General features: G+C 39.9%; 1 protein-coding gene across 7 annotated transcripts in view; it reads left to right on the top strand.

Moving 5' to 3' along the window:
* Nucleotides 1–23542, top strand: part of APP (amyloid beta precursor protein) — a 281953-nt gene that overhangs the window by 140133 nt on the left and 118278 nt on the right. For all 7 annotated transcript variants that reach the window (XM_047795032.1, XM_047795061.1, XM_047795050.1 and 4 more), the window contains exon 6: nucleotides 14723–14925. In XM_047795032.1, the coding sequence (XP_047650988.1) occupies nucleotides 14723–14925 (203 nt within the window). The remainder of the gene's footprint in view (nucleotides 1–14722; nucleotides 14926–23542) is intronic.

Raw genomic sequence — 23542 nt, 5'->3', positions numbered from 1 at the left:
AAAAAGCAAAAAAAAAAAAAAAAAAGTGTACATGTATATATATGTATGTATATACCTCTGAAGCCTGCATTCTGCTCACTTGGCGGTGTCCACTTCTGACCTCCAGTCATGCTGAGCTATGTACAGTTCCTGCAGACCCTTCATGTACTCCCAGCTGCCGTTCCTTATTTCTGCCATGTGCCCTTTGCCATCCTCTCCTCTGTAGATGTTTATTCATTCATCAGTTCCCAGTGCTCCTGTTCCCTCTTCAACCCGTCCCTCCCAGGTCCTCTTGCCAGATAACACGTTACAGCTGTGTGCACACCTCTTACAACACCACGTTATGCGTGTTTACGTTTCCATCTCTGCAGGACTCTGAGCCTGTGGTCAGTGACTGGACCGCCACAGGCATAGTGTCTAGTACGGACTAGATCTCTGTCGATTTTTTTCTGAACTAATAAACCTCAAGAAAAATATGGTATGTGAAAAACAGATGTTACTTTTATTTATAGCATTTTCCAAACCTAGTACCATGAAAAAGGAAAAAATATTTATCGGTATAAATGTAAGCTGTCGTCTAACGGCAGCAAGTCTTGACAGTATTTGGCTCTCACTGTGGGCCTGACACACATTAACTGCTCACGGCATCTCCTGACATAGGGAATGGCTCCGTCCATTCCCTATTTTAAAGATGAAGAAACTAAGTCACAGCAAAGAAAGTCACTCGCCTACAGTCACACCAGAGCTGATAGGTGGCCTCCGAAAAGAATTACCACGCTGCACCTCCTCTCTACCATCTAGAGAACTAGAGCGTTTGGTTAATTGCGGCGTATCGCAGTATCATTTGTCCTTGAGAAAAGGCAAAAAATTCGCAAAAACATTCTTAGCGGTTCAGCTGGAAAATAATGCACTTCCACATTCATTTCCTTGTCTGGTACCTTCTATATGTGTCGTACTGTGCCAGGAGTATTGATACTTGATAGTGTAACTCTACGGATTTCTCAGATGTCAATTACGGATACATTTGTTTTTTCTTTTTACCGCTGCACCTTCGGCACATGGAAGTTCCCAGGCTAGGGGTTGAATACCACTGAACGGAACCAACGCACTGAAGGTGTTCATCTCTCCAGAATATGTTTTTTCCTAAATCAATAATTCAAGACTTTCATGATAATGACAGGCCACAATTGGTTTCACCTTTGGTCTTCGCCTTTACTGTACAATTTAAGATACTTATTTCAGTATAAGTGCTGGGATGTAACGTACCCAGTAAATACAGATATTTAACACTGCTGTATGTTATATAGGAAAGTTGGTAAGAGATGGATTTCCCATCGTGGTGCAGTGGAAATGAATCCCACTAGTGTCCATGAGGGTTCGGATTCAATCCCTGGCTTCCCTTGGTGGATTAAGGATCCTGCATTGCCATGAGCTGTGATATAGGTCACAGACTTGGCTCAGATCCTGCATTGCTGTGGCTCTGGTATAGGCCGGTAGCTGCAGCTCCAGTTCGACCCCTAGCCTGGGAACTTCCATATGCTACAGATGCAGCCCTTAAAAAAAAAAATAAAGGAAGAAACTCATGGACTTGGAGAACAGACTTGTGGTTGCCAAGAGGGAGGGGAAGGGAGTGGAATGGACTGGGAGTCTGGGGTAATAGGTGCAAACTATTGCATTTGGAGTGGATAAACGATGAGATCCTGCTGTATAGCACAGGGAACTATATCTAGTCTCTTATGATGAACATGATGGAGGATAATGTGAGAAAAAGGATATGTGTGTGTGTATGTATGTGTTACAGTAGAAATTGGCAGAACACTGTACACTGTAAGCCAACTACAATGGAAAAAATAAAAATCATTTTAAAAAAGAGAAAATAAAGGAAAATTGTTAAGAGAGGAAATCCTGCGAGTTCTCATCACTAGGAAAGAAAATTTTTCTATTTCTTTGTATCTGTATGAAACAGTGGGTGTTCACTAAATTTATTGTGGTAATGATTTTAAAAATAAAAGAAAGTGCTTATTTCAAAAAGAAAGTGCTTATTTCAAGCCCTCAGAAGAAAGAGGTAAGGGAGCCCTGTGGCTTGTTTTCCCTTAGAGATAAATGGCCCTTGGTACCACCTGAGGATATAGATGTACAGGCAGACCTCAGAGATCTTGCGATTTGGTTCCAGATCACCAAAGGAAAGCATGAATCACAATAAAGCAAGTCACATGAATTTTTCTGGTTTCCTTGCACCTATAAAAGTTATGTTTACCCTATACTGTAGTCTGTTAAGTATGCAATAGCATTATGTCTAAAAAAGACAATGTGTACCTTAAATAAAAACATTTTCATTCCTAAAAAAGGCTAACCATCACCTGAGCCTTCAGCAAGTCGTAATCATTTTGAAATAGTATTACAAGAGATCAGCATGTCACCCTCACAAAGATAATAATAATGAAAAGACTTGAAATACTATGAGAATGACCCAAAATGTGGCACAGAGACATGACTTGAGCAAATGCCGTTGGAAAAATGGTGCCAGTAGACTCACTGGCACAAACCTTCGATTTGTGAAAAACACAGTTATCTGCAAAGCTCGATAAAACAAGGTTATGCCTCTATTTCTTCCTGGGAATGCCCCCACCCACTCCCCCCAAAATCTGTGAAAGGAGGGCCCCAGGCAGTTTCTACATGTCTTGCAGGGATGAGCTGAGTTCTTGTTGTTACATCCCATATAGAACTGCTTATTTTTTTCACTGTGGTGGGCGGGGCAAGGTAAGGGGGAACCACAGAAGCGGGGAGCCTCTTCTTTCTAAGGAGCAGGTACTTTAAAAGGTGTCTCCAAAAGAAAGATTAAGCTGGTGCCTTGCTTTGTGGCTTATAAGGGGCTTTGTGGCAATTTCATGTACAAACCATCCTTAGCTTCAGATTAGTTCTCGAGTGTGGAAAAGGATGCTAAGTACGTAGCTTTCACCGGAACGGCACCTGTTCAGTGTTCTACTATCTGTTCTCTTATTATTCTTTTTTTTTAAATTTTTAACCATTTTTAAAACTGAAGTAGAGTTCATTTGTAATGTTAGCATCAGCGATGCAGCAAAGTGATTCAGTTTACATATATTATATACATATATATGCATATTCTTTTCCAGACTCTTTCCCATTGTAGGTCATTACAAAATATTGAATATAGTTCCCTGTAATATAGAGTAGGTCCTTGTTGTTTATCTACTTTATGTATACATAGTATGTATATGTGAGCCCAAAACTCTAAATTTGTCCTTCCTCCCTCCTCTATCCCCTTTGGTAACAGGAAGTTTGTTTTCTGTGTCTGTGAGTCAATTTATGTTTTTCTGAACACTCATTAAAAACTATAACAGTCCTCCAACTACCGACTCGATGTAATTTACCTAGCCTTCCTTTGGTCACTGTCTCCACAGCATCTCTCACCTGTAATGTGCTGGTGTAACAGCTCTGCTTTGGTTTCTGATATCTCCATGTCTCTTCCCCAGTAGAATATATGTATATTCCCAGCAAATAACTTAAGTGTCAGAAACAGGCCCTCTGGAACCTCATACACATTCAAATATATTAAGTGGCTAAAGAGCATGTATTTCCAACTCTCCACCCGAAATGTAGGCAGATCACCTACACTTATGAGCAGCCAGATCTCTGAATATGAGACATGTGCTCACTCAGAGTTTTCTGGCATCTGGTCTGATTAACCAAGGCTTTATTTCATGTATCAAGATTTTAAAATGCAGGAAAAAAAAAAAAGAGAGAGTTCCCGTTGTGGCACCGTGGAAACGAATCCAACCAGGAATCATGAGGTTGCGGGTTCAATCCCTGGCCTTGCTCAGTGGGTTAAGGATCCTGCATTTCCATGAGCTGTGGTGTAGATCGCAGACACGGGTTGGATCCTGTGTTGCTGTGGCTGTGGCGCAGGCCAGCAGCTGTAGCTCCAGTTCGACCCCTAAGTTGGGAATCTCCATATGCTGCAGGTCCAGTCCTAAAAAAAAAAAAAAAAAAAAAAGATTTTAAAATGCACAAGTATATAGAATGATTGGCCCATGGGCATCTGCTGTATATAGTACAGGGAACTCTACCCAATATTCTGTGATGGTCTATCTGGGAAAAGAATCTGAAAAAGAATGGATGTGTGTCCATGTATAACTGAATCACTTTGCTGTACAGCAGAAATCATAACATTATAAATCAACTATAACTCAATAAAACTTTAAAAAATGAAAAGAAAAGAAAAGAACTCTGGGACTTCCCACTGTGGTACAGTGGGTTAAGAATACAACTGCAGCGGAGGTGCAGGATCGATCCCGGCTTGGTGCAGTTGGTTTAAGGATCCGGCATTGTTGCAGCTGCAGCAGAGGTCACAGCTGCAGCTCAGATTCAGTCCCTGGCTCAGGATCTCCACTTGCGCAGCCATTTAAAAAAAAACGTTTTTTATCACCTTAGGTGCTTCTCTTTAATCCTAGTTGGTTCATGAAGCTGTCAGGAAAAGAACCTGCTTTTGATTATATACGGCTTTTTTTGCCTCCAAGATCGTCTTTTAAAAAGCAATTTAGCCTCTTACTATAATTATATCCCAAAGTTAATATTTCGTAGGTCTTCCTAGCATATCATTTTCCCCCTTTCAACATATTTTATAATTGAGAGTTAAGACAGTAAATCTATTAAATACTTTAGTCTCTGTCTTAAAAATCTAAGCTCATTTTTCTACAGAGCCCAAATGACACCATCACACCCACAAAATTATCATCGGAGAGTCAGATTTTCCTCAGCCTGAGAAATGGCCTTGCCTGCTTGTTTTCCCAAATCAGATCTTATGCATAATCAGGCCTCACATCTTCTATCTTAGGATTCAGAACAGCCCCCTCCCCTTTTTTTTCCTTTTTTAGGGAGGCATATGGAAGTTCCCAGGCTAGGGGTCGAATCAGAGCTGCAGCTGACGGCCTACACCACAACCACAGCAAAGTCAGGTCCCGGATGAGTCTGTGACCTATACCACAGCTCTCGGTAACACCAGATCCTTAACCCACTGAGCGAGGCTAGGGATCAAACCTGTGTCCTCATGGATACTAGTCAGGTTTATTACCCCTGAGGCACAGTGGAACTCCAGAACAGCCCTTTTTATATCATCACCTTGATGTACTAAAAAAGCTGTACCAGTTTTCCTGAAAACTGCCCGTCCTTTGATTTGTCATATATCCTAGAGGTATTATTTAGATTGTTTCTCTATTTCTGGAATATTCTTCTTCCTATGAGTCTGTACTGAAGGAAAATGAAGAAAAGAGAAATTCTTTTTCAAATGTTCTAAACAGGTGCCACTACTTACGCCAAACCTTGCTTTAATTTCTCTTATCTCTTTGCTTTTCTTGTTTTTTAGACATTAAACAGGGTAGCATTTAAAAGTTGATAGGAAGGAAAGTTGATTTTATGTTAAACTATCATTTTTATAATCTTCCTTAAATTTTCCTTCACACCTAGCATCTTCTTGTGAATACCACTACTTTTATCCTTAGAATTAGCAAGAATCTCCATAGCCAATACACCTGTGAATTCAGTACAGGATCCTGTAGCCTTCTAGTCATATTAGTGTGCCGCGTGATAATAGAATTCTGAAAATATAACCTGTAAGACAGGAGTTTATTTTTCATTTTAAAGATTAAGTGTTTTTGGTTTTTTTTTTGTCTTTTTTTGCCATTTCTTGGGCTGCTCCCACGGCATATGGAGGTTCCCAGGCTAGGGGTCGAATCGGAACTGTAGCCACCGGCCTACACCAGAGCCACAGCAACGTAGGATCCGAGCCGTGTCTGCAACCTACACCACAGCTCGGCCAGGGATCGAACCCGCAACCTCCTAGTCGGATTCGTTAACCACTGTGCCACGACGGACACTCCAAGATTAAGTATTTTTGTATTCCCTCTCTTAAGCTCTTTCCTAGGAATGCCCAATATTTGACCCTTTTGTTTTCTAATTAAAAAAAAAAAATCAAATCGTGCATGTAATTGTCACAGATCACATCAATTCTGAGTGTTCTGGCAGAACATCTCCTTGGATTTAGTCCTGACAACTTTTCATTCATTTAAACACCCACATCAGGTGCTGTGCCAGGCACTGTGCACATGGTCTTGGTTTTATTTATCTCATGCGATACTTACTATGGGTCGGGTGCTGTTCTGAGTGCATTGCAGGTATTAAGCCATTAGTTCCTCATCACATCCCTATGAAGCTACCTATTGTACGTGTGCCACTTACAGATGAAGGTAAGGAGGCACAGAGAGGTTAAGTAATTTGCTGACCGTCACAGAGCTGAAGTTCAAATGCAGGCAGTCTGACCCCAGAGTTTATACTTTTAACCACTGCCCCACTGCCCTGCTGAAGAGCCCTGCCTTCTTTGTGCCTTCGATCTATTCTATCTGAAAGAGACCAGAGGCGGGGATCACTGTCATTTCTGCTGTAGAATTTTATTTTATTTTATTTTATTTATTTTATTTTGTATAGGATTTTTATTTTTTATAATGATCTTTATTTTTTCTATTATAGTTGGTTTACAGTGTTCTGTCAGTTTTCTTTTTTTTCTCTTTTCATGTAGATTCAATTTTCTTACTCATGTTTATCTTCACATTGTATAAACCTTTCACCTCTGAGGTAGAATTTTTGAACTTGGCAATCTTGAAGCCCGTGGGACCGTTCATTCTGTTTCCTTCTATCTCTTTTGTCCTTAAATGAGGACACAGCACAGCTTCGCACTCTTCCCCTGCCCATCCCACCCCCGAGCCCATCCTCTATGCCTTTTTTTCTGTAAAAAGCCAGATAATAAGTATTTGAGGCTCTGGAGCCACATGTGGTCTCTGTCACATACTTTTCTTTCTGTATAGTTTTTCCCCCTTTTCTTCTTGCAACACTTTAAAAATGTAAAAATCATCCTTAGCTCACGAGATGTACAGGAACAGTCATGGGCTGTACTTTGCCACCCCTGGCTCCACACCATTGCTCACCCGTCCTTTGAGCTCTCTTTGTGCTCTTGTCAGCTGGTTCTTTGTGTCCTTGTCAGCTGGTTCTGTTTCAGGCATTCGGGTTTTCTTCACTCCCCACCACAGGGCCTTTGCACAAGCTCTACCCACTCTGCCTTTGGAGAGCTGTCTTTAGCCCCAAAACTTCATTAACCGTGGGCTTCATTTAGGCCACATTTCAGGGACCTTTCTCCTGGATGTCTTGCTATACACCCCAGATCTGCTCAGATCTCACTTGTTTGGGTCTCCTAGCCCTGCGTAATTGTTATCACGGTAGTAATTTTAAGTTTATATGGGTAATGATAATCATTGACTGTCCTTTTGGCTGTGAGCCCCCAGGCATGAGATACCCTTGTGCCCCATTGCATCTCTAGCTCCTGGCACAGTGTCCCTAACCAGACTACTGTCTCCCTAGAACCCACTCTCCACCCAGCAACCAGAATCATCTTTAAAACAGATCTCATTTAGTCATTCCCCTTGCATATAAATAAATGTGTTACTTTTTTACTACAACCAGCACAGCCCTGTTGGGTCACACCCCATCCCACGGGTCTGTCTCCACCCCTCAGCTTACACTTCTCCCCTTGACTCGCTCCCCCCTGAGCTCATTTACTCTTTATTGTGTTTCTTGCTTGATCATGCTAAGCTCACCCCTGCACCAGGGCCTTTGCACATGCTCTGACTCCTGTGGTGACCATCTGCCCACCAGGACTCTTTTAGCATTCCAAGTCTTGTGCCTGCAACCATCTCTTAGTGGTCATCCCTTGACCATCTTATTTGAAATGCCTCCCTTTCGTCACCCAGCATAATTGCTTGTAGCCACTGGTTTAACCCATTAGTCTTTCTTTTCTTTGTCGTACTTTTGCATAGTTTTCACCCCCTTATTTATGTGCTCAAATTGTGCCTCCCCCACTAAAATACGTTCCAAGGAAACAGAAGCTTTTCATGTTTACTCATCTAGCCCCAGTGCCGTGAATAGCACCTGGCACTCTGTAATAGCACAAGCAGCGTTGTTGATTGAATCACTGGTGTGTAGCCTTGGGAAGCCCTTCATGGAATGGTTCCATGGATGAGCGAATTAATATGTTACTGCTTTTTTGCTCATTATTAATCAGTGCACATCCCTCTCAGCACAAATACTTAACTATTCGCTAACTGAAAAAAAAATCTGAATACGTGGTCTCCACCGTTGAGCATCCCTTGTTGAGAACCAGAGCTCCCTCGTGGCTCAACAAGTTAAGGATCCACATTGTCACTGGTGTGGCTCTGGTTACAGCTGTTGTGTGAGTTCCATGCCTGACCCGGGAACTTCCACATGCCATGGGCTTGCCACCCCCTAAAAAAAAAAAAAAAAAACCTCAGGCATGTGAAATTCCATGGTAGTCAGGCTTGTGTACTTGTTATTCCTGGTTATGCGCAATCTGAGTATCCCTGCCTCACCTTCACACCCACTTTTCATGTCCTACCAGCTCAGACACCTCTTCTTCACAAGAATGACTTTCCCCTTTGAATTTGTAAAGCATTTAGTATGTCCGTGACACAGTAACTAGTTTAGATTCTTTTGCCCAGAATAGGCATCCATTCAATGTGTAAGAATGATACATCCTCATTTAGATGAAGGTCGTGACCTTTCTGGCTCACCTCTAGGGCCGGAATCATAAACTCTTGGTGTGTCGATTTAGTCTTTATCTTCCCAAATCGGGAGTCTGCGACCTGGGCCCCAGGCACTGCCTTTAGCTGCAAATTACAGAATCCCAGTCCTTGGTGGTGGGAGCCCTGGACTGGTGCAGTGATACAGAGATGCCACCTTTGTGTAGCTTCCCCCCGCCCCACCATCCTCATCAGCTTCTGCATCCTAATGTTGATCACTTAGTCATTGAGAGATGGCTGTCGCCCCTCTGGGTGGAGACAAAGTGGAAGAGCGGTGGATAGAGGGACAAAAGCTCTCTGACCATCAGTAGGAACCTTCTCATCTGGAAAGTAAAAATCCTCCTCAAAGCCCTACTTACAAAGTCCAAGCAAGTGTCCTTTGGCATCTAATTATCCAAGATATGTTGGTCACATGGCCTTCCCTATCTGTCAGGGTGTGGACTGTCCAGTTTCTTACTTTCTCTGGTCAGAGAAGGGATGGGGAAAAGAGTTAGGAAGGCTTTGAGGTGGCTTACAGTTTCTGCTGCAGGGTATTTTTCAGGAGAGAAGTTGATCAAATTCTCAGAGATCCTTTCATGGAAAAATGAATAATACCCACTACCTAAGGGATGTCACCCAAACAAAAATACTGAAACTCAGTAGATTCCTAAAGAGACATCTATAGGAATCAGTGTAAGATGATATAAGCTTTAAGTAACAGAGATTCCAACAGCACAACATTAAAGGTGTAACTTTTTTTCAGTAATCATCATGTGATGGATTGAATTCTATGAGCCATCATATACACTTACAAAATATCTAAACTCATGAAGGAATTAATGTAGAGAATTAGTCACTTAACTAATTCAATGAGGCCATAACTGAAGAAGCCACAGATTTATATATATATCATAATCATGTGTGGGGTTTTTTGCCTTTAGCTCCTAATAATGTGTACCATTTTTTGGAGTTGGGGATTTGGAGTGGAGGTATATTTTTTTCTTTAGATTTGGAGGCTCTAACAATAGCAGTTATGTTAATTAGCAAGCTCTTATTCTAGACGAGATCTGAGAGTATTTAAGAAGAATGAGGTATGACAGTAGCAGTAATCCTTTAAATCCTTTTTGCTGAAATGTAGCGTATGTAAAGACAAGTGCATGTAACACAGGTACACAGCTCAATAAATTTTCAAAAGCAAACGCAACCAGAGAGGCAACACCCAGATCCAAACACAGCCTGGCCACACCCCAGACACCTCTCTCCTATTCTCTGACTAACCTTCCCCTCCCCAGAGTGTAACAGCCCTTCTGAGTTCTGTCAGCAGCGAGGCGTGACTATTCTATAATTCATGTAAATGGAACTGGATGTCGTGTCTTCTTGTTTATTTGACTTCTCATGGTGCCTTTCGGTGGGAGATTCTGGCTTTATCTTAATTAGCTGTCCCTCTCTTAAAACGTCTACTCAGAACCCTGAAGAATAAGCTTCCTTTCCTTTATGTTTTCTCACATTTTCTGGCACCTTCTAATTTTCCCAATTTAGCAGCAATAATTTCAGGGACTGCTTTCCTCTGGGACAAGCTAACTTCTCCAGCCATTGTACCTTCCAGGTTGAACTGGTAGCGGTAAGACCTGGGATGGGAAAGAACCATCTGTTTACACTTTTTAGAATTTTGCTTTATTTTCTTTCTCTATTCCCAACCCTTGGAGACTCTTTCTTCCCCTTTCTAGATCCACACGGAAGTGTCTGAGTATCTTCCTGTTGAGACTTGCCCTCTGCCCCCGCCACCCCCCTCGCCCCTGTTGATCCTAACATTTTGGGAACAGACAGCTGTTCCCTTTTCACTGTCCCCTCATCACTGCCGTAGTTCAGGTCTCGTGATTGTCCAATTCATATCAACCATGGGAATCAACTTTCTGCCATTTCCTCTCCTTTAAGGAGAGGGAAAAAAAAATTAGTCTTAATGGAAAGAAATGGTGAAAGAATAAATATAGCCTTTTTTGAAAATGCAAATGGTAAATTGTTTTGCATGTCTTAAAAGAAAACGGAATTAAAACCGGTACGTAAATCAAAATCTTGCACTATCTAAAGGGAATCTCAGGGAGGCAACAGCAAGTGAAATCTGCCAAGGTCAGCCTTTACTTAGAACTACAAGGAGAGGCACCATGGTCATGCAGTATGTCCTTCACCAAACTAAAGTCTTGTGTGCTGATGCATAGAATTTTATCATCAGTGATTTATTGCCTCATGGGAATGTCCCTTTGATCCTTTAACCTTCTTATTAAATTCAGATACTTCTGGAGTTCCCTAGTGGCTCAGCAAATTAAGGATCTGGGGCTTTGTCACTGCTCTGACTCAGGTCACTGCTGTGGCATGGGTTTGATCCCTGGCCTGGGAACTTCTAGATGCTGCAGGCATGGCCAAAAATGCGCATATATGTGTGTATATATATATAAATTCAGGTGGTTCTCAGATGATGAGCATTTTCAGATAATTCCCTCATTCTTTAGAAGTGTTTTTCATTATTGGAATTTAAAAGCCATAAGAGCTGTCTACTACAAATTGACCAGATGCTAAAATGTGTGAATGTGATATAAACATCCCCATTGTGTTATCAAGGGACTTTTCTATTGTCAGTTGTTTGTTTATAAAGAAAATGCCTTATAAACAGTCAGCCTCACATTTCCATAAACTCACCCTTCCTTGCATCTTCTTGCATGGTGATCGGCTTTCTAAAACCAGCTCACTTTAGTTGCATCATAGAACAAAGCTGTCTGGCAGATGAAAAGAAGGTAGAAAAGTTTTTTTTTTTCTTTTTTCCCCTTTGTGTTTCCAGCTATTTATGAAAACTGCAATTAGAAGTAGTAATAGTGGCATGTTGGGCATTCTTTGGGAAGATGCCACATCATTAAAACATAGCTGTGTGCTACTGTTCTAATAGTGTCCAAATAGATAATTGAATTCATGGACATCTAAATTTAATTCCAAAAATCAAAGCTATGGTAATAAGTACAGGGTCCAAGTTCTCTTCGGCCAAGTAATTTAATTCCTCAACCAGCTGAACTCTTATGTTCCAGTAAATTGCTCAGGCAGATGCAGGGATGGATGGTGGGCATCTCTTTCACTCCTTTTTGTGGCTAGACACATACCAGACTGCAGATAGATCACTTTAAACACAGCTGTTTTTATATGCATGTTTTCTATTTGGAATTTTAAAGGCAACATTCAAGTCATAACACAGACTGTTGGGGGAGGTTTCTGGGGATGCCCAGGGTCGTGTTTTCACCATCCCACCCAGAAGCATAGTGCTGTCTTAATCCTGGATCACATACCTGGGCCCTGTCAGTCCATCCATGCTTCAAAGAGCATGCACACTTCATGGTTTAAGGAGAAGACTCATTTGATTTGATTTTTCTCCCCACTTTTGCCTGAATTTTCCACTTCCTTTGCAGAACAAAATAGTATTGGTGGGAGTTCCCTGGTGGTCTAGTGGTTAGGATTCAGTGCTTTCAAGGCTTGGCTTAGGTTCAGTCCCTGGTCTGGGAACTGAGATTCCCACATCAACCCTCTGCACACCGAGGCCAAACAATAAATGAATAAATTGAATAACATTTTAAAAATAGTATTGCTACCTGTGATTTGACTGAATACAGAAGAGAGCTCAAACACAATAAACTGGCTGATGGCATGCCTTAGGCCATCTGTATTTTATTCACTGGTGGTATACTAGGTAAAATTTGGGGCATCTAAGCAACTGTTACGTTTAGAAATCTTATGAGATGTTGCCCTAGGTGGTAGATATTTGTGCCAGAATTCGGGCAATCAAGAAATCAGTGATTGCAGAGATGCCTACTGTGGTGCAGTGGGTTAAAAATCCGACTTCAGTAGCTCTGGTCACTGCAGAGGCACAACTTCAATCCCCAGCCTGGTGAAGTGGGCTAAAGGATCTTGTGTTGCTGCAGCTGGGGCATAGGTCACAGCTGTGGCTTGGATTCAATCCCTGTCCTGGGAACTTCCATGTGTCTTGGGCCTGGCCCTAAAAAAATAAAAGAAAAAAAAATCAATGATTGAACCCCATTTATCTCTAAGCAGAGGCTTATACCATCTGATTATCAATGCTAGTGTGTCTCTTCCTCTTCTTCACCTATTTCTTCATGGTACTGTGGAAATGTTAAGATACCTGGTTAGGGTCTTCTCTGTATTAACACTTCATTTATTCAATTAATACTAATTTATTGATAACTAAGTTGTTGTTATTCTGCCTAATAAGTTTCTCCTTATGCTTTAGCCACATGCTTCAGCTTCTTTGGATGTGTTCATTTATTATCCATATATCATATTTACTCAGAATTAGAAAGATATTCTATTTGCAGGGGGTTGTACACATTTTTATAGAATTTGTAAAAGTCCTTTAAATTCTGAGTTGATCAGAGAATTCCTTCTAGTGCGATATTCATCTTTACACATAGCTTTCTCTTTTTCACCCTCAGTATTGTGACTGTCCTGTCAGACTTTCAGTATTTGAAAGCTTTTTGCCATCTTCCTTTGTCTCTCTACATGACCGAATCCTACTGTTCTCTTTCCTAACATGTTTGAAATTGATTTTCTGTACCACGCCGAGCTCACACTAGCGTTCCAAGGCTTCATGTTGTGGCTGATACAAGCCCTCCAGGTTTCTGTCACTTCTCCCAACAAGGAGCTCTTGTGGGCAAAAATCAGGTCTGGGACAAAACTGAAATATCATCATGGCAGTTCTCAATCCTATCTATTCCTGTGATGTGTTTAACACTTAAATTCTTAGCTTTATCATCCTTCGAATGCTCTCCACTATGTCTGCACTGGAAGGTACACGACCACCACAAGAATATCTTACTAGGACTTCCTAATTTTGTTTCAAACACACTCTTCTGTGGCCATCCAAATTTGCTGATTTATCACTCACCTCTCTAAGCCATAAATATTATTTCTAATTCCCTTCCCAATTATACCGTGATGTGTTGCCTATCTGTTACCCTTATTCTCAGTATTGCAGATTTCTGTGGTTCTCAAAAGATTGTCCCAGCCATCAGCATCAGCATCACCTGGGAACGTGTTAGAAATGCACATTCTCAGACCACCAATTCAGAAATCTGAGGGTGGTGCCTGGTGATCTGTGTTTTAATAAGCCTTCCAGGTACATTCTTCTGATACTCACTGCAATTTGAGAACCACTGAAATATCTGATACTCTAGAACGTTTACACAGCTACCAAAAGGGAGCACAGTTGTAGTTTCAGTAGGCATCCTTGACCATTGAGTGTTACAAATTTATTTAAGCCCATTTCTTCTCCCCCCTCCATTGCCAGTTTAAACTTTCAACAGCAATTTTGAACCAGTTTCCTCCTCCCCATATTGAATATCTACTAAGCAGGTTCTCTGCGGTATTTCGTCTTCATTTCAAGAAGTAATCCCAATAACACGGAAAGCTTTGTTTTGGTCTCCCCAACCCTACCTTCGGTCTTAAGTTTAGAAAAAATTTTGAGCAGGAAATACAGAGAGCTCCCCTCTCCCTCCTCCTTCCATTACTTACCTTTTGTTTTAGTTTTAGTAATTGTATACGTGAACCAATATCAATACATTATTATTATTAAAGTCCATACCTTACATTAGAGTTCACTTTCTGTGTTAGGTCTGTGGGTTTTGTCAAATGCACAATGTTTCCTGTCAACTGAGAAAGTATCTTACAGATCAATTTCACTGCCCTAAAAAGTGTGTTCTACATGTTAATTTCTTCCTTTCCCCACCCCAAACTCCTAGTGACCACTGAGCTTTTTATGGTCTTCATAATTTTGCCTTTTCCAAAATGTCATATAGTTAAAATCATGGTATTCGCTTTTTGCAACTTTGTAAACTAAGCTGTGCACAAGGGTAAAAAGTCATGGACCTACTGACCTGAAATTCATCCTCTGACCTGCACCTGCTGGCTTGAAGCCTTGTGTGTGTTTTTCATTCAATGCCATGCTTCCTCTCAAATTTCCAAAATTCCTTGTCATTGATTTTTTTTTTTCCCCCTCTCCTGAAATCTGTTTAAATGACCATCACTGTTGTTTTTCTTTCCTGCTCCAGTGAAGACAAAGTCGTGGAGGTCGCAGAGGAGGAGGAAGTGGCTGAGGTCGAGGAAGAAGAAGCTGAGGATGATGAGGATGATGAGGATGGTGATGAGGTAGAAGAAGAGGCTGAGGAACCCTATGAAGAGGCCACGGAGAGAACCACCAGCATCGCCACAACCACCACCACCACCACGGAGTCTGTGGAAGAGGTGGTCCGAGGTAATCCGCTGTTTACTTGGATTTTCTTTCTCAGGAAAAAGGAAAGCATCACACCAGCGCTCAAAATTTCTACCCAGCCTTCCACCACTGACTTCCCAACCAAAAGTGAAAATTCAAAATTACAAGTTGTCTTAGGCTTTTCGAGCTCTTTTTGGTTTAACAAGCAGTCCTTCACAATTCATTTTCAATAATGTGAAATGCTGTGTTCGAAGACTACTCTGTGCCTTGTGTATGCTACTTGGCATAATGTTCTGCAAAACTCCACCTCACTGGGTGTCATGTCACTTGACAAAGGCCGAGTTAGGTGACCTCCTTGGTATTCTCCTGGCCACGGGTGTTTATTACATTCCATTGTGTGGGGCCTCTTTCACCACCTAGACTCTGAGTTCCTTCATGTCAAACCTGGATTTCACTAGTATGGAAATTACCTGCTTTATAGAAAGCTTTCAATAAATCTTAGTTGAGTGAGTAGTTGCCATTAGGTTTCATTAAAACAGAAGGTCAAGAGTATCATTATTTTTGGCTGTGAAATTTAATGTGGATGACTTGTGTTACCTTTACATATTTTATTGGGGGAAGCAACAGTGCCTTCCTGGAGAGATAGACATAGTGTTACTATTGTAGGGTTTCTCTTTCTGTTTAATGATGCTTCTATTGGAAATGTTGTAAACTGGATGAATTTAGAAGACTTCCTTCATGTCTCCATGACATAAAAGCAAAAATTCGCCTTTCAATCAACAACCAAAACTAGTGCAATGTTGGGTTGCCTTTCTGAAAAGGTATGCATTTGTTTTGCAAATAGGAAAAGATGGTCCTAGAATTTGAGTAAATGAATATGACAGAATTACTGTTTTAACCTGTTGCCAAGTACTTTTCTTCTTTTTTCTTATTAGACTGTAGTTGATTTACAGTGTTGTGTTAATTTCTTCTGTACAGCATAGTGACTTAGTTTTATATATGTAGATATAGATTAGATATAGATATATCCACAAATGTTACAATATTAAAAGTTCTTCTCTCACTTTTATTAAGGTAGAATGATTTTGTCTCCATTGTTAAATTAGAGCTTAAAATGGGCTCTTTTTTTTTTCCCTCAACAGATTCCTAATGATCACTGTAGTATCTTCTTCCCTTCACTACATTTTTTATTTTATTGAGGTATTCTTTACATATAAAATTCACTCATTTTAAGTGTATAGGTGTGTAATTCAATGGCATTAATGAATTAACTGGATTATGAAACCATCACCAAAATCTAATCTTAGAACATTTTCATCATCCCAGTAAGAGCTGTTCACACCAATTCACAGTTAATCCTTGTTCTCACCACCAGCTCCCAGCAGCTATTAATTTACTTTATGTCTCTACAGATTTGCCTTTTCTAGACATTTAATATAACTGGGGTCATAGGTGGTCTTACATCTAGTTTCTTTCACTTAACTAGTCGTTTTGAAGTTCTGCATGTCTTTTTTTAAGCTTTTAAAACTGAGATTATTCTGAGTTGAACACTCATAGTTAGCTTAAAATCTATTGAAAGGATTACATACTCTTTTAAAATATGCCTATAGTACAAGATAGATTATCATTTCCTACTTACTGACAGCTTCTTATTCAGTTTAGCATGTTAGTAGATACACATTTAGGTATACACATATTGTTTGAGCCACTGTTTTTTTTTTTTTTTTCATGCACCTCTTAGGACCATTTGTGGCAAATTTGACTCCATGAATTTGTTATCTTCTCTTTTCCTAGCAGAGGAGGATAGATTTTTTTTTTCCCCCAGGGCTTCCTCGGCAAACCTAAAATATGTGTGACTGCAGATGACAACAGCTGGTATTTTGCTGTGGGGCTCACGTTCTCGCAATCTTCACCAAGATCGTTATTTACGTCATAATTATTGTCCACTCACCATCATGCGTTTTTGGAGTATTCTCTTTGGAACAAGCCATTTCACTGGTCTGAGTAGGTTGATCATACCACAAGACTGTGCAGGCTAGCTGACCCTCATGGATATTCAAATCTAGTAGGACACATGTAAGTCCTAAGAAATCCAAAGTCTGGGTTGTAAAAAGTATGAGCCCAGATTCTACTTCAAAGAATAGGAGATTGATCAAGGAAGGGTCTGTGAAAGAGATTTCATTTGAGTTAGAACCGAAAGAGCTAGTGGTGGAGCTGGAGATGGATTTTCTTATAGCCTACTTTAGAGTCATTAGAAATAATAAAACCAATATGGTGCCATGGGAAGGTACATGGCATGGTTGGGAAACAGGGTCCGTCCAATTTAAACTAGAGCAGATAAATCTTCCATAAGAAGGTTATAGGAAATTAGGTTGGGACTAAAACGTGGAGACCTTCAGTGCCAGGCTGGCAAGTATGGGTATTACCTGAGGGGATCAATTCAGTACCTTACTATGTGGTGAGAATTTTTCTAGTAGAAACAATGAAAAGATTTTGCCTTTATGTTACTGGTATTGAGGGGTTGGGTGAACAAGAAGTACATAATTATATACATAATTTGTGCAGTATATGAGAGAATGCCACATAAACATATGCCTATATTCCAGAACAAGACAGTATTCCCTTGTGATAATATGGATTTATTACATTCTGAGTAAGTCCAATGCATTTTGCTTCAGCTTCTCTCTAGTGTAGCATTATCACATATTAAGACAGAACATAGAAGGGCACATATGTTGTAATATTTTGTATAGAAAGACAATTAAAAGAGAATTTAGAAAAAAACTCCAGTCTAAAGATTTTTTTTTTTAAAACAAAGAAATTAGCCTTAAAAGATAAGTTAATAATACTGATGTTAAGAAGAACATTAGGAGTTCCCTCCTTGGGTAAGTGGGTTAAGAATCTGACTGTAGTGGCTTGGGTCACTGTGGAGGTGAGGGTTCAATCCTGGCCCAGTGCAGTGGGTTAAAGGATCCATCACTGCTGTGGCTAGGATTCAGTCCCTGGTCCAGGAATTTCTGTTTGCCTTGGGTGCTGACATTAAAAAAAAAAAAAAAAAAGGCATTAAAAGTTTAAAAGTGACCTTCTTAAAGCCAAATACCTGATCATTTAGAGGTACCAACTATTAATGCAAGTAGAAGAGCATTTAATATCCATCTAAGACTTGAAATGGACAAAGCAGTGATTGAGGCGTTCTTTCAGGGAAAGGAGGCCTAAGTGGAAAAACTAATTGCATCCATGTCAGAGAGTTTTTCGTGTTCCCTAGCTAATTCTGATGAAGATGTCAGAGCCGTCCACGGTAACATTAAAGCGGCCTGTTACCCTCCGCACCACTGGTGTGGAAGGTGAGTTACAGCTCTTCCCTGATAGAGAACAATGGCAATGCCGTAGGCGATTGCTAACTTTGTAAAACGCTAATTACAAGTGGTCTGCTCCAGTGCGGAAAATGAAAATTGGAAATGACATGCAAAGAAGAGAAATTGAAAAGAGGCTTACTATCTAGTTTGCAACGTTAATGTTTCGGTGCCCGAGAGAAAATGTGATTTACAACCATACTTAATAAGAAAATTGTTTCTTCATTACCAACATATTGCTACTGATATGAGTCTTTAATGTGCTTCATTTAAAAAAAAAAAAAACTCAGTAGTTTCATAACCTGTTAAAATTTGAGAAAAATAAGAGGAAATAAAATAGAGGACATTTCAATATGGTCATAAAATCTTCAGCCGTGTTGTGTAAAGATCATTGATACCCAAGTAGAGGATGTCAGTTCTGACTCGGTTCCTGATTCCAGGGGAGAAAGGGATTGTTGAGAAGTGAGCACAACATCTCTCTGGCTTTAGATCTATTGTTTTGATCTAGCGGAATAAGCCAGTACCAGTTTGAGTATAGCAGCAGTATATCTACGCCCTTGCTCCTCATTTTCTGTCTTTTGAAAGGGGGTTGCACCTCCTAAACCAAAGTGAGCAAGGTCATCTGTGACTCAACCATGAATTCTCAACTCTGATTAAACATGAGTATTAAATAACACGTAACATCTTATATGGGTAATAAATAAATAGTCTTTGATTTAATCCAACCAGTTTTATCTATCCAGAGTGACTGTTTTTCTTTTTTTTCTGTATGTTCATTGATTCAGCAAATACATGTTCAGTATGCAAGGGGCTAGGCACTTGGCTGCTATGAAAGGCGTAGTGGTGAGTTGTCTATTACTGTGTTGTGCTTAATTGGGCTGGAATTTCTTGTGTTTCCAGGATCTCCACTCCCCTTGCTCTTCAGGGCAGTGATTCTGTCTTTTAATCCCTGTAATGTGCTGAGGGTAGAAATTTTATTTCCTCATTGAACGCTAAGGCAACTAAAGCTGAGAGAAAGTTTTCAAAGTGGTCCATGGTCACACATTTGGTAAGTGGTGAAACCACAATTTGGACCCAGATGGACCAGAATATTTCTATCATGCTAATGTCAAATTTCTCCTTTTCCTTTGATTTTTAAATACACACTAATTCAGTTTAACCTGTTTTCTCTTATAAATGTGTATTCCTTTACTATAGGCATGTATATATGTCTCACTATTATTTCACTCAGAGCATTTCCTAAATTTCAGAATTCTTATTTAAACAATAATCCTGTTATTATTATTACTATTATTATTATATCAAACAATGGCCATGGTCCATGGATTGGCAAACTATGGCCACAAGCCAATATGACCTGTCACCTCTTTCCTAATCAAAAGGCTTTATTAGGACACAGCCAATCCCATTTGTTTACTTACCATCTACAACTACTTTCATGCTGCAGAGGCAAAATTGAGCAGTTACAAAAGACGCCATTGTAGCCTGCAAAGCTGGAAATATTTACCATGCAGGCCTTTATAAGAAACCTCTGATATTGATCATTAAAAAAATACTAGGAAGTTTTTATATTTCAGATGTTACCACACCAAGTTAATTTCATTAAGATTGTTTTGTTAGAGACAGACTAGCAAAGTGTTTAAACAGAGAATGCTTAATAATTTTGTGGCCTTAGGCCAATTACATAACTTTGGTAAGTCTGTTTTTTCATGTGTGTTTTATAGATGCTGATATTGCGTGCTGATGCTGCCTGTTTTCTATATGAATTACTTTAGATGATCCATTTGAGGCATTTATCATAGAATGCCTATAACATTCAAAGTGTTCACTTTGTTTTGCAAGGACAGGCTGCTCAGAGACAAATCCTGGCTTTACAACCCGTTAAGTGTCTAAATTTGTATCAGTGAAGTAATCTTTATGCCTCATTGTTTCCCTCTTGAAAATGGGATTTAATAATACCTACCTAATTTTAACCATTTTGTGAGGATTAAATTAAGTAATCCATAGGAAACACTTAGCACTGTTCCTGGTAGACAGTAAGTGCTCAATTAATCTAAGCTACTATAATTACTGTGCTTATATGCATCTTTTTGATCCTCCAAAGAATTAGAGTTCACTACTAATTAGGAATGCCAAAGATAAGACAACAGATTGCCTTTTTTAATATTAAAAAGCATAAATGTGACACATCCATTTCTATTGGTATCATAGAGCTGATATTTATGGACATAAATGAAGAAAAGGGCAGCTTAAACTTGGTTTCTTGATTAAAATATCTTCTGTGGATATATTGACTATTTAAGTAGCTGCAGTTAAATTTTATGTCTGGTTGAAACTTCAACCAAGATAGTATTAAATGCCACTGTATTTCAAGATAGAGTTTCATCTCTTGAGGGTATTTTAAACCTTCTGGAAATTCATCTATTAAATAAACAGAGACACTGATAGAGGTGGCTTTTTTATTTTTATTTTTTTATTTTTTTATTTTTAGCCCATGCTTGAGGCATGCAGAAGTTCCCTGACCAGGGATCAAACCTGTGCCATAGCAGTAACCAGAGCCGTAGCAGTGACAATGCCAGATCCTTAACCCACTGAGCCACAAGGGAACTCCTAGAGGTGGCTCTTTAAGCATACCATATAATGATGAAGTTTAAAATAGTTTGATCTAAATATTGCTTGCTTTGGGCTAGGTGGCTGACTTCCCCAGAATTAAATTATGTTCTCCTTCCTCTGGTAACCATTAATCTGTGAGAACCACCATACGATTTACTGCTATGCATTGCACCAGTTCCTGGGGCGCTGGGATATGAAGGTGGCTCACTTGGATTGCTTCTAATCATAGCTGCACTTTGACTCTTGGGGAGAAACCAGTCTCTCCAACCTGGCTAGGAGGAGTTTGGGCAGCACAGAGGAAGAAAAATGCTTGGCTCAAAGACAGAAGTTTCAACTAAAGCATTGCCAAGAAGATGGCATTTGAGTGATTTTTTTTTTTTAAGGGAAAACAGGGATTTGCCAATTAATAGAGCACCAAATAGAACAAATCCAAGAAGTATCATGAATAAATCAGAATGACTGGCCTTGATAGCAACGGTGGAGCAGTCAGAGCTTAGCCTAATTTTCACCTCTCTGGTGTTAGCTGTCTGTAATGGATGTGCCACTTGCAAGGCATCCCATAGTTCAGTAATAGGATTCTCACTTGTCATTCATATTTAACTTTCCACAAAGTTCAGAGAAAACTGTGAGCTTGACTTGCTTCAAACATAAAAATGGACTCACATACTTTTGTTGGGGGCCTCATAACAAGGCACAAGCCCCAAAGGAAAATAAAGCTCCGTGCTGGATTCGGGAACAGGACAAAGAGATACTTGCTGCTTCCTTTCAAGGAAGCCTTTGTCCCCAGTGTTGTGACCACAGGCAAGTAAGATCTGCTCCTGTTCCTGGACCAAAAGGTAGCATCCTTTCTAATGATGTTGAGGGAACTAGTATCAGAATTGGGCATAGATGTGACAGATAGTAGCCTATTATTTTGTGCCCCCTGGTACCACAGCTGTTGATTTCGAGGTGTTTGATATATGCTTTGGTAGAGACAGAGTGAAACTTGGCATTGACAAGTTTTGTTCCATGTAGTTTCATGGCCCCAATTTAGAAAGCTCACTCAGTTAGTTTGCTTAAAATATGAGTGAGAAATAGAGCCATCTAAAAATTGCATGTGAGGTCTACACATATATAATTTTCTATTTTTATTAACAAAGGCATTGAAAGATAGGTTGCATATCATGGAGTATAGATGTCAGTGGTTTAGTATATTTGCAAAGATCTGCCTTACCATATAGAAAATTCCACTTTTGATTGTGCTTGAAATTTCACATGGCTCGTAGTGTTTAGTTTTACCTTCTACATTTTATTTTTATTTGTTCCTTTGGTTCTTTTTGGGTTTTTTTTTTGCTTTTTAGGGCCACACCCTTGGCATATGGAAGTTCCCAGGCTAGGTGTTGGATCAGAACTGTAGCCACTGGCCTACACCACAGTCACGGTCACAGCAGCACTGGATTCAAGCCATGTTGCGACCTGCAAACCTGCACCACAGCTCATGCCAACACTGGATCCCCGACCCACTGAGTGAGGCCAGGGATTGAACCCGCATCCTCATGGATATTAGTTGGATTTGTTTCCTCTGTGAGGTTCTTTAATTCAGTGTTAGAAAAGGAAACAGCTAAAGGGATTTTAATACAATTATGTTTAAATTTATTACAAATAAAAAATTTTGGAGTTCCCATTATGGTGCAGTGGTTAATGAATCCGACTAGGAACCATGAGGTAGCGGGTTTGATCCCTGGCCTCGCTCAGTGGGTTAAGGCTCCGGCATTGCCGTGAGCTGTGGTGTAGGTCACAGACACGGCTCAGATCCTGATTTGCTGTGGCCGTGGTGTAGGCTGGCAGCTACAGCTCCAATTAGACCCCTAGCCTGGGAACTTCCATATGCCACGGGTGTGGCCGTAGAAAATACCAAAATAAAGAAAGAAAGAAAGAAGTTCTTCATTAAAAAAAAATAAAATGAAAAATAAGTAAATAAAAAATTTCCAGCCCAAAGCAATTAAAAGCCAGAAACCACATTTTTAAAAAAATACCATGTTTTCCCCCAGTCACTGTTAAAAAAAATACACAAATGTCTGTGATTGTATGTATTTCCACAACACAGAGTTTGCAGCTAAGAAAAAAAATTCACTTAGTAAAAGAGATCCAGCAAATGAGAGAACATTTAAACAGTCCATTTAAACACGCATTTTCATAGGCACACTTTTGTAGCTCATCCATAAGTCTAACTGAATGACACTCTGATTTCTTGGGCAGGTAGCAGTTGTGTGTTTTAGTGGAAATCTTTAGGTCTCTTGTAGAAAAATGCTTTCTGGAGTTTTTGAACAGGGTGGATTTTCTCTCAGTCTTGACCCATTTTGCCCACGTAAAAATTCATCACCTTTTCCACCGTCTGACATTTTTTTATTCTCTTTGTGGAAGAGTAAGAAATCAAGAGAAGGCAAGATTGAACGAATCTCATATAAAAATGATGTTCAGGAAAATTCCTCGGTCTTCAAGACAGCAGTTTGAATTTTAAAACTTGGGACGCTCTTGAAACAACAAAAGCAGTTTAGAAAAATGCACTTTGTTTTTTTTAAAAAGTGCACTGTATTGAGTTCATATTGCTATGACAGGTCAGGTGTTTAATTACAAGGGTAGGGTTTTGTCTTCCTTAAATGTATTTATGCACTTGTTGGATATAATTTCTGAGAACAGAATATGGGCAGGAA

Source organism: Phacochoerus africanus, chromosome 1 (genome assembly GCF_016906955.1).
Source record: "Phacochoerus africanus isolate WHEZ1 chromosome 1, ROS_Pafr_v1, whole genome shotgun sequence".
NCBI classification, from domain to species: Eukaryota; Metazoa; Chordata; class Mammalia; order Artiodactyla; family Suidae; genus Phacochoerus; species Phacochoerus africanus.
This window is presented reverse-complemented; position numbering and strand designations above follow the sequence as displayed.